General features: G+C 39.1%; 1 protein-coding gene across 1 annotated transcript; it reads right to left on the reverse strand.

Moving 5' to 3' along the window:
* Positions 1–292: 292 nt before the first annotated feature.
* LOC139729752 (b(0,+)-type amino acid transporter 1-like) lies at positions 293–15,597 on the reverse strand. Its single transcript, XM_071640685.1, has 11 exons — positions 15,115–15,597; positions 11,958–12,206; positions 10,451–10,576; positions 9,713–9,818; positions 6,282–6,326; positions 5,050–5,173; positions 3,960–4,063; positions 3,045–3,141; positions 2,121–2,273; positions 1,199–1,367; positions 293–564 (listed from the first exon to the last, which is right to left on the reverse strand). The coding sequence occupies exons 1-11, from the start codon at positions 15,398–15,400 to the stop codon at positions 425–427; spliced, it is 1,599 nt and encodes a 532-aa protein (XP_071496786.1). The 5' UTR covers positions 15,401–15,597; the 3' UTR covers positions 293–424.
* Positions 15,598–18,070: the final 2,473 nt, after the last annotated feature.

Genomic DNA, 18,070 nt, shown 5'->3' on the forward strand with positions numbered 1-18,070 from the left:
TTGACAAATGACGCCTGAGATATTCATCCGTATTCCAGTCCTTCTGACCCAAAGACGAGAAACTGGTCTCAGTAAAATTGGCTCGCCCTCAGTTATGATTTTACGTATGTGGTATCTTACCATTTCAGAGGTACAATACAGACAATATATCAGCCACTGTTGTTGACGTGCATGCCTAATTTGCTTTTGCGAAGTTTTTATTTAGAATTACTGTTTGAGAGGCGCTTCTTGCATTGACACGGCGTCGCTTGCAACATTGTACGACACATTATACGTTTTGATAAACCGTCACTGTCTTCTTCTTGGCCTTGGTGCGAGTGACCAGAGATGTAACTGACCGAAATGGTGACTGAACTGTTTTTAATTCCAAAACCGAGTCCTTTTTCACTTTTCTCGTGGAATCAACCTCCCAGGAGTGTGTTTGTTAGTCGTCACCTCTTTGAGAAGCTTTCTCTTCTTGTTCTTGCACGCTGTCGTTTTCTGGAGCCTTGTCGAGGTCGGCGAAGTCGAGGACTTGGGTAGGAACCAATTCGAACAATATTTGGCAGTATGCAGTGAAGTATGCTGTGAGGGAAAGACAAACAGACAACCAACAGAGAGTCATTTGAAGAAAAGGCGTCTGTAGATGTGGGTCCTCTCTCTCTCACACACGCAAAATGTAAGTTTACGTTCTCTTTAACAAGACCAACAACAATACGAAAATCGTGAGCACAATAATTTGTTGACAACACAATATAGGGAGTATAACTTATGAATGAGCTTCTTATTTCAGTCTGAAAATGTAATCATGGCTCTGCGAGATTATAAAAAAAAAATCACCCCTCAGGGAATGGTTGATAACATTTATGCGTTTAGCATGTTAATAACTGTTGGTTGTTGTCGTCGTCATCGTCGTGGTCGTGGTTGTGGTCGTCGTTGTTGCTGTTGTTGTTGTTGCTGTTGTTTGTCTTTCCTGAAGGACTTCGTCCACGACTGTTTTTGTTTGAAGATAAATGTTTTTTGTTGTTGTTGCTAAATTTGGGTCTCTCCACAAAGTCGAAATTTCAATATGACGGACATCATTACATTTGTGGAATCGAAAGGGGGTGGGTAATCGGACCTTAGTGTCATCATTTTCGTGATACATTCTTTCCAAACATTCGCTACCTCATGAAATCAGTAACTAAGTGTGAACTTTTCTTTTCCAGTCGACACTCACGCATGAATTTCGGCTGGTACTTGTAATAGACGAAGGGGAAGTAGAAGATGAGACCGCCAACCATGAATATCGCTGCGAAGAGGAACTCGAGTGCAGGGTCTTCGATGATAGGCGCAATGACGAAGTAGGCCGAAGCGATTAGCATGAACACGGCTGCCAACCAATGCACCTGATGAGACAAATTAAAGAATTGAAGCGCCTGTGTATTATCCTCTTATACAACATCCTCACAATCCATAGCGCACTCCATTTCCAAATTACAGTTTCACTTAAATAGTGACTACAGAGCACATCAACTCATTCTGTTCGGCCTATGATATCTGTACAATCGTTTCCTACGTTTGCCCCTACACATCTCCTTCATTTTCCTGTTTCTTTAAAAAAAAATAATAAAAAAATAATGGTTTTCTCCCTTTGCATTAAAAAAAAATCTGCATCGGAATGGATCCTACACCTGATCATAAATATCGTCCAGCTGCTGTCGTTATAGCGAAAAAAAAATACATCTTTGCTTTACCCCTGGGTCAAGAGAGACACCGCGGGTACAAACATCTTGTCCATGGAAGTATAAGCACTCTGCAGAACTCGAATTCGGGACCTCCGTTTTAAAGTCAAAAGTTTTATCACACTACGCCACAGATCCCCCACACTGGTCTTCCTTTCCCACTGGTGACATGCAGCAACTAAGACGTCCATTTTCAGAGAACACCAAACTCTAATCTTAATCTCAACACGTTCATGTATCAGCGATAAGCCGGTCTCACTTCAAGGTTTCTGAATTTTAGTGCACCTGTAAAGTTGCATTCGATATCATGTCGAAGGTTCACTTTGATTTTACTAGTATTTGATTAGTAAAGATACATAAAGATATCAGCTCAAGAAAGACTCATGTGTCTTTGGTTCCTTTCCCCGCCCGACTTACCCTGTAGGGTCTGTTCCACTCTGGGTGGGTGTACCTCAGTACCAGGAAGGCTAGCGAAGTAATGCCATAGAAGAACCAAGAAGCAAAGCTGAAGTAGTTGAGCAAACTGTCCAAATCGGTTGGCAGAGCCAGCAGAATAATAGCTATCACAGACTGCAGACAAAATAATGAAAGATCGTGTGAACCGTCTTATGTCTGATGATGTATTTATGTTTAGATGAGAGCATATGAATTAATGTGATGAATGATAGCATTCTTATCTTGTTCCTCTCTAGCGATATTTCCCAGAGAATGTATTGACCGATTCGGGTTCGTTGAGGGCAGCAGACATTTTACGGCACAGGGCGCAGCCATAGTGGGTGTATCAGCCGACCCCCCCCCCCCCCCCCCCCCTGCTCTCCCCCACCCCGGGGCAACATGTTTATCACGCACTTGTGACAAAGGTTCGCGCACTAGCAAGCATTCGCGCACTCGGTACGAGACGCTCATTGGCTAAAGCAGTTTTTCATTCCGCGCGCGTGCTAATGTAGGGAGAGGGGTGGGGAGTGGGAAGGGGGGGGGGTCTGCTGATACACCCACTATGGCTGCGCCCATGCCAAAAATACACATAGCGCGTCACAGAATCGGTCAATAGTCATGTTTCTGGGACATTGTCAAGAAGAAAAGCCAATGTCTTCATGCATATTTGTGATACGAGGAAAAATTTTTTTATCAGTAATGTGCGTTTAAACAGTCATTAAGTAATAATATTATGCTGTAAAATATCTTGTCTTAGGGATTATTTATGGTAACACGGTTTTCTGTAAGAATAAAGTTATGAATTGTATATTACAATTATATAATATATAATATACGTGGACATGTCTGGTATAGTATTGATACGTTAGCACCCAGAAGACGATAGCGGAGTTGCATTACACATACCACAACTATGAGTGAAACGACTGGAGTGACCCGCTTGTACTGGGCCATAGAGAGTACTTCCGGAAAGTGACCTTCCTGGGCCACGGCGTACGCCAACCTGAATACATACGAGTATGGTGGAGATCAAAGGGTGTTAGAAAGGTCTGCATTTGAGAACTTTTCAATCGTTTCATCCCTTTATCTTATAAAAACTTGCATCTCTGCCCCCCCCCCCCCCACCCCGGGGGGGGGGGGGGTGAGGGAGGGGGTGTCTGGCTGTCTGTCTCCCCGCCCCCTCTTAAACTCTGTAACATTACTTTAGGGCTTATTATCTCAAGCATCGCTGGAAAGCACTTGTTGATGTTTTCCTTCTTTTCAAATCACTTGCAACGCACCTTTGTCCAGTACATCATTTGACCAATCAAATAACTATTAAGCTCTTGAAATCAAAGAACCTCTGATAAAGCCATAGGGTATCAGGCTTTGCAAACTCCTTATTTTATTCCAGTAATAGAAGGCTCATTACAGTAAGCCATCATCCTTTCTTTCCCGGCGGCAAGTTGCCTGCCAAGAGCAAACATAGGTGATTTCCGCGTCACAAGATCATTCCCAATTAGGATGTCAGAAGAAAAACTAATCTTACCTCACTTCTGTTCAGATTTCTGATTTTATGTCGACAGAACTTGGGTTTAATCAAAGCCACACACTTATAAGAGATCAAACACATCGTCTGAATGAACTTTACACCTGATGTGGTTGGTGCTGCTATACGATTATTATTTGTTATTCTTCTCATGCTTCTGTTTAGCTTTGTACGTCAACACATTACCATGAAGACATTGTACTGTACTTTATAAATGAAGACAAGAAAGTAAATTATTGATAGTGAATGAAATGATAGAAAGCAGAATGATAGCGAGGAATAAATTAGTTTACCTGGATGAGATGTAGGAGACCCCGTTTGCAGCACCGAACGTGGACATGGCAACGGCGATTGGAATTAAGATGTAGGCTCCGCCCATGGTTTGCAGAGCAAACGTCTTCCAGGATAAACGAACATGTACATGGTGTGAGTTTATTCTTGAAACGGCGAGGACTTCAAAGCATCCTGGCTTGGAGCGTCTTAATAACATTGTTTTTATCATTATCATCATTACATTTCAGGGATTTTATATCGTGCATGCATGAGGTGCTACAACAGTTTCATGATGAAATGATAAATAAATGATTTACTAACATACAAAAAGTCTTCACATTATTGATATTTGCCATGTGTCTGTCAGACGAACTTATCCTAGACACTAATCCGAGGCAAATATGTCATTCTTATAAGGTATCATAGCATTCTCTTGACAGTATCCTATCAATATATTGTACAAATTGAAAACGAATACGATGTCAGTATATATCCACCACAGTAGAAAAATCATGTTAAGCCTTATTTCATGGCTTTATTAGAAGCAATAACCATTCAAATTCTCTTTAGCTTCCGCAATCAATTACGTCTCTCTGCGTGCACACTCTAAAAAAAAAATCCGGGTCAGAACTGACCCGGAACTGGGTTCGCTGGGGTCACATCCCGTTCCGGGTTAAAAATGACTTGGAATTTTGTCATCAAGACCCGGATTGATGACACCCTGACCCAGTTCATGACTCTGAATGGGGTCATATCTGACGCCATTCCTTATCATTTCTGACCCGGAATGGGGTGTGACCCCAACGGACCCTTTCCGGGTCAGTTCTGACCCGGGTGTTTTAAGAGTGCAGAAGGAAATAAGAGTATTTCAACACACAAATAATACCAGACATCAGGGCCCCCATTTCATAAAAGATGTTGGGATAGTAACTCTTGCTGGAATGGCAATACCCAATAGCAACAGCCATTCAGGAAGCTGGATTCTTGTCATTACCTTAACAACTGCCATTCTAGCAAGAGTTGCTATCATATCAACTTTTCATGAAATTTGGCGCAGGGCATTTTATCATCTGAGCCTTAGTTACGATCGAGGACTGCCTGTAAACTTACCACGGCAACGGCATCTGACTGCATGAGTTGGTCCGGGCTGAGAACGGTGAAGTAGGCGATATTTGTCAGGATGTAGACCACAGTAGTGACTGGAAGACCAAGCAGAATGGCCAAGGGCAGATTTCTGGAAGGAATTTTACAAAAAGGACCAATAATTTTCATATTGACAATAATGATGATATAATGACAATAGTAATGATAACAAAGTAATGATACAAGTAATACCGATGATTATGATGATAATGACAATGATAATGATAATAACAATTACAATAATAAAGAATAACAGGAATCAGAAGAAGAAGAAGAAAAAGAAAAAGAAAGCAAGAAGAATGCAAGTAATCATGATTATGGTGATGTTAAGGGTAATGTAGTAATAATAGCAAAGATAACAGCAGTAATGAAAATGACCATCATCATCATCATCATTATCATCATCAATATCATCATGATTTCGTGATTCGCTATAAACAACTCAACAAACCTCAGGTTTGTTGCTTATATCAAGAAGAAAATAAAGACTAAACAACATTTAGTACAGTAATAAATATTTAGATATTTTACATCCATTCCGTTTGATATTAGAAAGTTTCTCAGCAAGTTGACAATGTCCTGGCTATAAGTCCTTCAGGGTTCCTTTAAAGAGTTTGGGATACTATAGATTTCAACCAACGTCTCATTTTGGCGCTATTAAGCTCTTAAATGATTCATTTCATGCAGGACTCAGTTCGCTTACGACCGAGGTAAAATGAGTGGAATCTGTCTTCAGGGTCCACTATGTTAAATGTGAGAGAATGATTTGGCCTTGTATATGATTCCCCATTGCATGAAAGAGAGCAGAGAGCTAATAAGACTTGATAAATAGTGTGCAACCCGTTTATACCTCACGCCAGCCAAAATCATTCACGAATTGGAAAAGCACAAACTGAGTATCATTGATACAAGCTACTAGTAGGGCATTGATACAAGCTACTAGTAGGGCAGAAAGTTTGCATTTGTTTAGTTTCTTTTCATTTCACTTCGTTTTGTATTTCTCAAATAAATATGCATTGCTGTTATGAATATGATTCTTTACCCTGAAGCACATTACAATGTAATCAAGGAAACCAGAGGCGATATGAATGAGCTTCATACACAGACGCAAGCTTCTTTCCGTAAAAACCTGTAAAAATATGATGTCATATATTAGAAAGACTTATTTCTATAAGAAAACGGAAGCAAGAGTAATATACCTTTCTGGGTTTTCCATTTCTTCAACTGCGAAGTTTAATGTATTCCTGTACAGAAAACAAACAGGACCAGTTAGTAAAGAAAAAAAACAATGTCATAACATTAATCTTGTTTGATAACCCCCACGTATAACGATTCCTACCACTGCAGCCTTGGCCTCTTTCTTTCTCATTAGTCACACTGCCCCGTTGCTGACACTTCAGTTTGGTTGTTTTGTGCTGTATATCCTTATAATCACAGGGCTTCCAAAACTTCACTTTGACTGCTGCTAATACATGTACTTTTTTACCTTTTACATTTGGTCATAAAATGTCGAGGTGTGGGCAAAATTTGTTCATGTTCAGGTACGCATGCAAAAGAGAAGCTGCCATTATCTGTTATGGAGTTGATTTGAATTGCATGTTTTTGAACTCTTTTGACACATTACACCGAAGGCACAAACACAGCGTTTTTCTATTATTTTAAAAGATACGGGTGTGTGTGTGTGTGTGTGTGTGTGTGTGTGTGTGTGTGTGTGTCTGTGTCTGTGTTTGTGTGTCTGTGTGCGTTTGTGTGCATTTTCTGCTTGGTTTTGTTTCGCATTTTGTTTGTTTTGTATGGTTCTGATGCATTGCCTTAATCTTCTGTAGATATCAAAGCTGCGTTAGACTTTGGACTAGAATGCATATCAGCCACGAAGTCACGGGTTGATTGTGCTGCCTTTTTCGAATTAGTAAGTCCATGGTTGCAAACTCCTAGATTACAGCGCTGAGGTGATAACGCTTTGATACTAAAGAATTTTGATATGAAGTACAGCCTGTACATGAGTTTTGAGGGCGTCTCCTGAAATTCACTTAAACCATTCCTTTCGATAGTCCAAGGTGCGAGCACGCCCCTTTCAACAATCTGATGCATCATGGGAAACGCCCATGTGGCTTCATTTGCGTTTAGAAATAGTCTAAGCTATCAATGGGGTTGGTTATATAGATTTTACTGACAAGCCACCAGCAGACAAATATATATATATATATATATATATATATATATATATATATATATCATACAGTGCAACAATGCTAGTAATAAGTTTACAATTATTATTATCAATAACGTCATCCCTGCCGTCGTTGACAGTTTCGTTCTCTGCTGCTGCTTTGGGAAAAAAAAGATATTCTAGTGATAGTGAGGAGGATTCTGTGAAAATGATCTCAGAGTGATCTAAGAAGCACAGTGTACTTCAGTCTGGATGAAGAAATTGTCACGATAATGATTGATGAATTATATGTACCTTCCTCCCCAGACCACACATTTGAAACGCATAATAGATCTTTAATTGATTGGTTGTTCGATAGATATCCATTCATTTAATCAATAAATCAACTGATAACATGATATACATATATATGATAAAATACCCCGATTGTTTTGCAGTTGTTTTCTATATGACGTTCATCATACATGCGCACTCAGCCTGCAAGAAAGCGGCTGCTTTCGGACCATTTAACCTTCGACCGATTAACGCCAAGTCATTATCTCGCATAACTGTAATTACTCGATTGCTCTGAATATCAAAATAAGACAGATAAGAATACTGTGTGTCATGCAAGGTCGTGTATAGATTGCACCTTTTTGTGTCAAGCACCATCCATATGATAACTTCCGAAGGTCCATCGAACACTGCATTATCACAGTAATGAATTCATTTGCCAGCAGATGGCACGTTTACTGTAATTTGTTTAGAGTACACACAGAAATATTTTGGGGCATGTCTATGACATGTTATATCTCTATTACAGTAAGGTTAATTCATAATCTCTTATTTACAAGTATCGATAGCGATGTACATTCTACTACGTGAAAGAAATGCATACAACGTGAACTGCTGAATTAGTGGTCTTGTCTAGAGCTCTTCTTTATCATCAGTTGAAGTCTGTTCAGCGGTATCGTTATGCAACATGTTCATTTTGTAAAACAAAGTGATGTTTTGTGGCACGTTAATCTACTATACATCTGGTTCAGAAATCTGCTTTTTCGTCAGTGATTGGTGATTAAATATACATAATACATAATTCCTTTTCCCCTCTCTCTCTCTTTGACATAACACGTCACTGACTGCCGTTGTCGATCTTTATATTCAGCTTAGCAAAGTGATGAATAGGAGATAAATATGCACGCGGCAATAAAAGAACTTATGTCAACCTGTATGTGTGTCATAATTTCTATATCTGAATAATTCTGTGGGGGAATGAGGGGGTCATTTTTTCATGCGTTCGACATTCTGATAGTAATTGTAGAGTCTTGCGAGCATTGGTGATTGCCACGTGATACATACTATATGATAACATGGGTACCTCGTTACCAAGATTTCTTTATTCTCTTTTAAAGTGTTATTAAAAGCATGTCAATTAGTTTTGTTCTTAGCTTATATCAATGTCGTGAATGACTTAATAATGAACTGAAAGAATTACAAATCGTCTTCATAATGGAAAGACACGCAGGTGATCTTTGTTTAAATAATAGAGATACAGTCATAGTCCTTATTACATCTTTTGTTTTGTCATAGTTCGCAAGGAGTTCGTTTATATTACAGAGCCACGGAACCATCATGACTAGGCTGCATCATTTATCATCTTTCGTTTAAACAGAGCAACCTGCCAGTCACGAAGATTATTAGATTTTTCCCTATTTCGAAAATCAGACGATTCTCCACGTAGCTACCGATCTAGTCGCTGTGTGATGTCATTTATGATGTCATTGTTATACATCATTCTGCGGTTTTTCATATCAAGGCAGATTTGACCTCGTAGAGAGGGTTGTTTTGAATGAAGTTGGTGGAATCAAAGCGATGCATTGCATTACGTGAAAATTTGAGGTTAATAGCTCAAGCGTCATGAAGGTCTCGAAAGTTTGAATGTTCAGAGAGTCGTCTGATGTGATGTCGTTTGGGAACCAGAAGCAGCTGTATGTTTTTTTTTTCCTCTTTTTTCATTGCATAGAAATTCTCCACAGTTGTCCACATGTTATGCAAAAATAAATAAATGAATGAATAAATAAATAAATAAGTAAATAAATAAATAAATAAATGAATAAATGAATAAATGATTTTCTTGAATCTCCCTGACAGTGCGAGATTACTGATAAAATCTGGTGTAATCATTATTTACAATGAATAAGATAATATACAGGGGAAATGCGGTATGAAATTGGTGACATTTCATGTACAGGACGAAGAGTAATTTCAAGAAAATGATATCATCACTGTCATGACGGGGTACTATAGCATATATAACCGAGTCGAATTTTTTGAAGTAGGCCCATGTTTAATGACTCACTGATACTTACGTGGCTATATAACCCACTGACGCTTTGTCTGATTTTGCTCAAGACTGAACAGATTTTTTCTGTCGTTTCACTATACATAGTGAAGTATAGAAATTGTTCCATTGTGACATACCATCCATCGTACGACCAGAGGCCAGCGTAGAAGGCGAGTCCATACGCCGCGACATTTGTTGCCGAATTGTCAAATGACGTTTTGGGATCCAAATATTCCGTGTTTCCTGCATGGAAATTGACAGAAAATCTTAATTGTTATATTTTTTCATGGCCATAAAGATACCCACACACGCACGCGCGCGCGCACACACACACCCTACACACACACACACACACACACACACACACATATACTCTCTTTCTCTCTCTTTGACTCTTACCTTTGAAAATATAAATGTAAGAGTTGATATGGGTAAAACTGATGGAGACACGACATCATTTTGTTCCTGTGACGGTTGCTCCGATGTTATTTCCTCCAAGGACTTAGGGTTAGGGTTGTGATAGGGATTTAGGTTTCGTTTGATCTAAGGATTTGGATGAGGGTTAGGGTTAAATTTGCGGGTAGAATTTTGGCTTAGCGTGCAGATATACCATGGGAGCAATTGTCGCAGGAACAAGTGACATGGAACCAAATCTGATAGACGATAACGGTTAGTTCTTATGGAGAGTGATAGACTAAGATTGTTCTTGATGCTCGTCACACTCTGCGATTCAACGATAATAACACTACAAATCCACCAGGCATATTGATGATTCGATATCTAAAGAGTGCTTGGAAAATAACAGCATGTCACTCAACGCAGTACTGCAATAGAGCACGGTGGATCATTCTGTCAGACACTGCTGATCGACTGACCTTGTCCCATCTCGACGAAGCCGAGAATGATGATGACGATGAGAGCGAGTAGTTTGGCCACGGTGAAGATGATCTGGACTCTTGCCGCTGCCTCGAGACTGTAGCAGTTGATGACGCAGAGCAGGACTGAAAGAGGGAAAGAACAAAAAAAATAGACAGACATGTGAACAGAAAGATAGAGAGATGTAGTCTAGGGAGGAGAGCGAGTTTATCGTGAAGCACACATTTTCCTTACAGAAATGTCGAATGAAAAAGAAAGTTTGATACAGTGGACTCCAGTTATAACGAAGTCCTCGAAACCGGCAGTTTTCTTTCGCTATATCGAAATATCGTTATAACCGAACAAATAACTAAGAAAAATACATAGAGCCGATTATGTTGCGGCCCGAATGTTTATGTCGTAACGGGAATTTCGTTATAACCGTGTTCGTTATAATAGGAGTGCACTGTATTTATGATAATCATGTGCATTTCTTGTTACATGAATCATTGGTATGATGCTGATGTCTGCCCATCTAACATTCCTGGTCTGGACCATGACACCATGGTAGATTTGACAAATTACAAACTCAAGAGCAGGAGTAGAGACATTTCGGAGGTCGTTTCATAAGTAAATTCTGCATGAAGTCCTGTTTCTTTACGACATTTTCTTTTGGGTATTTTGTTAGTTGTAGAGGTTAGAATAAAAGAGGACAGGCGAGTCCAACTCAAACCCACTACCTGCATTGAGCTTGTCGATGGGTTAATTTTGAGCGAATTTGAGTTGAAGGCATTATCTGCCATCTTGCAGATGAAACAAAAACTCGGCATTAGCGTTTCAAAGTAGTTCTAAAATGTAAATTTGGGATGCGAACAACCAATGTAAAAATGTTAATCAATATTATCAATCTTAGGTATTTTACATATATTATGCAAAATGTGAACAATGTGTATAATAAAATTTTTATAGTAAATGTGGTTTAATGGGGAGGGGGTGATATCCAGTTACATTTTAGGCTTTATTGCGATTTTATTTTTAATATGGAAGGATGTTTTGTGATACAACTGACCTACACATGCATCAAATGTGATAACTCGAGCATATTTTAAAATACCGCTCCCAATGTACCTTCAAAATTCATTGTAAAGTGCCGTACCTTTAACGTTCATTGTGAAGTTTTATTTCATACTCAACTACTATCAACAACCATAACAACTCAACAACAAATGTTTGGTGTGTAATTTTTATAATTATCATTATTATTTCTTTCTACTTTTTCCTCTGGAAATATTTTTTTACTAAGTTGTACAAAAACATTGGAAATGAAAATATAGTAATGTCATTCTATCGTCCGAAATTGCATTAAAAAACTTACGATGTATTATTATTGTTCAAGCGTTTACAGTTCCTTCAATTTTATGTGTTGCAAACATGTCACTTAGAATTTGTTATTGTCATTGTACTTTGCATACTTGGTGAAGAAAAAAAAATAGACCAATATATATAAAAAAATGAATTGATTCTCACTTATGCAACATCCAGCGAGCATCTTATCAATACCCGCTGGTGCTCCGCAAGGATCGCCTTCGTAGATGGGCGCCACAATGTACTGGCCGAAGGTGAGCGAGATGATAGCCAGACCAGCTGGACGGATGACAGTGATGCTGACCCAAGCGAACACGAAGGCAAGCGAGGAACCAAATGTGGCGTTGAGGTAGGTGTGCTCTCCCCCGGACTTGGGCAGCATCAGACCCAGCTCTGCGTAGATCAAGGCACCTGTACATCGAAGAGGTCATTTCAGTGATCCATGGTTATCATTTTGAAATATTGTCTCTTTCCTTTGAAAAACAAAACCCCAAAATAGAAATAGAAATAACCACTTTTATTGAGTTATAGACACACTCTCCTGATGTGTCACAATTGAGGATAACAAAATTCATTCTTTTGTATTTTACTGCTCTAACACTTTACAATTTGTGATGCAACAACATCATCCTCAGTCTGTCCGACATTTTTCTTTGATGAGTGGTCCATGACATTCGATATACTGGTAATTACAAAATATGTGATTGCAACCAATATTTCTGTTTTGTGGAAACGTGTAAAAAGTGGAAATACATGTCCTAAACTTATTTTGGTCAAATTTGGATAAACATCCATTAATAGTTTCTATTCTTTGATTTCACTCAATTGTTACTATCTTTGTTTTGTTTTTTATTAATCCTTACAAACGTATACTGATAGATCACTAAAAGAGTAAGACGGTGACATGACTTATCACACAAATCAGCAAATTGAAATTGGTAAGACACACCCAAGGTAAAGTGAACTTTAAGAACACGTTTTAAGAGAAGAATGATTTCGAAGGGCTATGTGCTCAGGGTAAGGTGTGGTACCGCTGAGAGGAGAAGGAGGGAAGGGACGTTATTGTTACGTAGATACAGATATTACTGCTATTCTCTCCGACTGATAAAGCATTATCGCACATTAAGGATTAGGATTGCAATTGATACTGTGGGTGTCTCGGAATAGTACCTGGTATGACTCATAACGCCCCTAACCAAGCCTTATTCAACAGGTCTACTGGGCCGGGACGAACTCAACAAACATCCATAGAAACACCGTCTATACAAAGAAAATCCTTTGTTTTATTCATATCTGCGAGACAAATCAGATTCGTCTCCAACATTTCTGAAATTCAATATTCGCACTCGCAATTTTTTTCATTTCTCTTTTTGAAACTCGATTTTGGTTAGGTAGAAATGTGATCCTCTTTTCATAGTTTGTGTAATGTGATAACAAATGATATCTTGAAAGTCCATCATGCAAAAGACGGCTAAAAAACCATACTGTCTGAACCTGCCGTTGAGATATTTTAAATCAAATACGGTGCACAAATTGTAAGGCTATGAGACAGTCCCTATGAAGAGCTGATCGCAGATAATGTCTAAATTAACGTTGATTTGCTTTCTGCAGGTACCCTGAGTATAATGACAATATAGCAGACAACGCAAACACAATGTGGGATACCCATAACTTAAAATGTCCTCTGGAATAGTATGCTATATAGATGCTTCATATCAGTGGAACTAGGAGTTATACATAATATGTGTACATGAAAAGGAGAAGAATAGAGAAGGCTGCAATAATAAGTAGATTTTGCACAAAGTTTGAACTCGTTCATTACAAATGCTACCTACTGCGGCATGACTATGGCTCCAGCTAAAAATAAAATATGATATGTTGTTTTTAGTCAGTTTGCACATTACAACTTCGAAATATTCATCAGCGTGATCCCCTCTCAATTTATCTAAGAAAAATCGAATCCAATAGAATGCCCTTGAAATTATGCCGGTAAATCTAATCATTACACCCGTTAGAATAGCAGGCCGAAATGATTATCTTAGGATCTCTCAATAGCAAAATTTTGAGGACATTTGTCAGTCAGTTCGCAGATGACAGGTCTCTGATTCCACCATGGCTCCCAGTAATATAGAACTGCAACCATTGTTACTTGTCTGAGGAGGAGAGGGTCATCATGGTCATTGAGATTTTGACCTCTCTCAATAGATTCAGGACAATACAAATCCAGACTGGACACGATTAGGCCCCATATGACTTCCCATCTTCAAATGTTATCTGAGTGATGTGACAGAAACACTGTAAGCAAAGGCACAAATTAGATAGGATGAGCTCAGTTTGTATATCAGCCTCGAGAAACACGCTATGATTCTAATTACTGAATTTTGCTCGTAGCCCGTGCAAAGTGCACAGAAAGTACAAAGTGGAGTTGGTCCGGTTGGTTTTATTTTCGATGTTTCTTTATTTTTTTCTCCAAGTATTATAACAAACTGATAAAACGTGAGAAAAATAGTACAAATTAATATAGGATTGTCATTTTGTAATTACACTCCGTTAAAACAGCATACAGAGAGATAGCAGCATCATAAATTGCATACTGAAATCATACGAAAACAAGGGAGAGATCGAATTAGGACCGTCACGTTTTGGTTATCATGACTTTATTCAAGCAGTGTTAGAACAGCATATATACCAAAAAAAAAGTCCATCGTAGTTGTCCACCGTTTCATTCAAAACGAATGGCAGGCTAGGGATGCAAAAAACTATTGAGTTTACATTACCGCGACACAAATACACATACAGCTGTCTACCATACTCTATTATTACACACAAACTGTTAAAAATTAATCAATCAATCAAATATCAATATTATTGATGCGTTACAATAACAACAGTGGTATGATTATATTTTACAATATCAATACAATAAATATAGTTTAAGATATGATGATGAAATATACCAACATATGATAAGCCTTATCATCATCGTCATCACATCTTTACCAACTTAAATGTTTATTGACTCTGTGCCCCACATACCCCCCCCCCAGAAAAAACAAAACCGCCGATTAATAATCAAAATCCATCTTTACATCTATAAACTATTTTCAACATAGGCCCTATAACAAAAATATTTTTAAAAATATATTTTCTTTAGGTTGACCTTTCACCCATGATCCACTCTTACTATATAAGGAGCTTGACTCAGATGGGACCAAATCACATACATTTCGTGACAAATAGTCACATTTAACCTCCATTTAACCCTAGTCGTACATAGGTCCTATCTGTTATATACGTGTGTATATGTCTGTCAACTCACCTAGCAAAGCAACGATACCGCAGACGAACCAAACGACGAGACTCATCCCGACACTCTGCGTCGATGCCAGCACGCCTTTGGGGGACACGAAGATACCCGAACCGATCATCGAGCCGACAACGTAGGCGAAGGCGCCGACCAGGCCTATACCCCTCTTTAGTTGTACCCCTTGCTCACCATCACCCGTCTCCGCAACAACCTTGTCGGACAGGTCGACTTCGTCTCCTTCGTCGGCTTCGAAGGCCTTGTTGACGGAGCCTTGTTTTCTTTCCTTCAATTCCGTCATCGTGTTGTAAAGATATCGAAGAACCGAGGGAGTAAACTACCATGAACTATATATCCCAGAAAGACACCTGTATCGAAATAGCTTGGCTGTGATCAAGTATCAAAATGTGTCCGCTTCGTATTGATCGGGATGTATTCGTCTCGCTCTCAAAGTCAGCGTTGTGATTGTGAAAATGAGAACCGCCTCCCAGTTGCATCTGAATCCCTACTACCCACTAAAGTCCGAACTTTGTGCGGCAGATCGCCTTGGCGTTTACTCGCTGCATTGTGGTTACACCATCCATCCAAAGTTCATCTTTCGGAGATGAAAACAAAGGTACACATCCTTCTACACCTATGAACTACTGAAGAGTATTGTTTACGCATGTCATTATCGTACATCGATAACTATGGCATTGTTTGTAGGAGAGCCGGAGCAGAGACTGTGATAAGGTCGACTATCTAAGTAGAACCTACTCTTCATATGGGTATTTGCAAAGAGGCGTGATTAATGTGATGATTTTCATGAACAATATAAAACATCAATACCAGCGTCAGCACAGTCGTCGAAACCACTCTTTTTTACCTGGTCAAATGATTTTCCCGTTTTAATAAAGTCCGATATACAGAACCATATTGGCTGGGTTTTTTTTTTTCGTTTTTGTTTGTTTTTGTTATGTTTTTGTTTTTGTTTTTTGGGGGGAGTGCATTTAAACCACAATTTTACTCGTTTTTTTTTTGTACATTTAAACCACAATGTGAGTCGATATATTCACAAACGCTGCAATTTCTGTAATTGTTCATGATTCAAGCTATATAATGATCATAATCAATTCCTCTTTCTCGGAAAAATAATGTATTCTAATCTAGCTCCCCATAACCCCTCTCCCTCCCCCCCCCCCTCTCTCTCTCTCTCTCTGTGGAAGGGGTTTCCTATAAAGAATGCAATAGCGTTTGAATCTGTCCCATCATCGCTGCACAAAACATGTCAAACTGCATATGTTGCTAATTTTTCCCTTTGCTTCGCAATGTTGTCCGATTTTGAGTGATTTTAACACTTTGTTGCATCCTACTTATTACATGTTGCAGTATGCAGTTTGCAGAAGAAGTCATGTGACTTTATGATGACGTAAAACAACTCCATTGTGTCAGGAGCGAATTAATTTCCCTCCGACACATCCCCCATCAACTTTTCGGAATGTAAGTGGTACTTTAAGTGGATCATATTACTTAAGTACCAAGATCGTGACGTTATCGTTGACCTTCTCCTGTTGTGAGGAACGAGAGGAAGAAATCCGGTCAGAGTGTTAATAACCTCCCGAGGTACAATTAGGCCTTGGGGGGGGGGGGGGGGGCGTTGTCGGTCCCTGCGTCTGACCGCTTTCTCAAGGTTAGTTTGGTAAGATCGTGGACCTCTACAATTTCCGAGCAAAACCTGAGAAAGCTGTTTGTATAAAATGATGGATTATCGATATCATTCAACAAAAACAAATGAAAATTGGAGACTAAATTGTTCGACATTACTTTGTCAGCAACACAATAGCAATTGATTTTTGTCTATTCTGTTAAGAACATAGGTTGTATTATTTAGTTCTCCGAGATTGGACGCATGACAAAGCATGTACAAAACTGGTTTGATAAAAGAGTGAAGCCCCGCTTATGAGAAAGATAAAGGAAGAGAAAGTAAGAAATAAAGGAAGTAGAAGGGACAAGTTGATATGGGAGAGGAGAGAAAAGTTGGAGACAGAAGAGGAGATCGAGTTCTTACCAGGAGGATTGACAATTTCAAACAGAATATCCTTGTGGTGATTTATTTCCTAATTGCCTCTGAAATTAATCAGACTATATGTAATTTCTTTTAAACTTGGGTCCAATGGGTTTCAGAGGTTTAGACCCGATGCATGTGAAAATTCTGTTGGCAGGCTACATTCTACTGAGAGGCGAGTGCAGTGAATTCGTCTGTCTTGTTTGGTAGTCACGAACAGAACTGTTTGACTAAACTATTTTAGTAACATTGTCGGGAAAAAAAAGGTCATTGGAATCTAATTTGTGTATAAGTTGCCCGAAACGATTCTGTACTTTGTGGGGTTTTTTTCTCCCTCTCCCTCTTTCATGAAGTAATGCAGGATAGGCCTAGCTTGCTGTTTTGGCCCAAGTTCTTGCTCATTCTGATTATTGTTTGACAGGTCCTCTTCTACACAATTAGTACCAACACTGCCCATTGCGATATGTGAAAAGTTCGCAAACAGTGGCAGAACAGCCCTCCAACTCCATTTTTGGCCTGAGAGACTGTTACGACTTTTGTAGTAACCTACGGTTAACCTGCACTGTCGCAGGCGTCACACCGCCCTGAATTGATCAAAAAGTTGACACATAAGAAAATGCTCAAACTCGGCTCTGATCGTATACACATTGGGTCATTCGTGAGGGAATCTTGAGCCATCGTACGACCGTTGGTAGAATTTTCAGGCTCCAGCAACAATATCTTCGAGCTGTGCCAAAATCTTCGAGTAGCCATTGTGCTACCTTCATGTGTTCTTCGTATTTGTATTTGTATTTATTCATTCTCCACTCGTAGGGTAGATAGACCCTTTCAGCAAACCGCTGGTTTTCGAAGGGTTTCCATGTAAACTTTTTAATAAAGATCTACGTTTTCGTGTAGCCTTCGTGGTTGGTTCTGGTGCCATCCTGT

The sequence above is a fragment of the Diadema antillarum genome, unplaced genomic scaffold, assembly GCF_040938485.1.
Source record: "Diadema antillarum isolate AM-2024a unplaced genomic scaffold, OU_Dant_1.0 seq00000263_RagTag, whole genome shotgun sequence".
Classification (NCBI taxonomy): Eukaryota; Metazoa; Echinodermata; class Echinoidea; order Diadematoida; family Diadematidae; genus Diadema; species Diadema antillarum.

Excerpts from the sequence above, each read along its gene's own strand:
- LOC139729752 (XM_071640685.1), bottom strand. The coding sequence starts at position 15,400 with ATGACGGAATTGAAGGAAAGAAAACAAGGCTCCGTCAACAAGGCCTTC. Across the intron at positions 9,819-10,450 it reads CTTCGTCGAGATGGGACAAG|GAAACACGGAATATTTGGAT; the intron begins GTCAGTCGATCA and ends ATTTCCATGCAG. Across the intron at positions 6,327-9,712 it reads CTCTGGTCGTACGATGGATG|GAATACATTAAACTTCGCAG; the intron begins GTATGTCACAAT and ends TTTTCTGTACAG.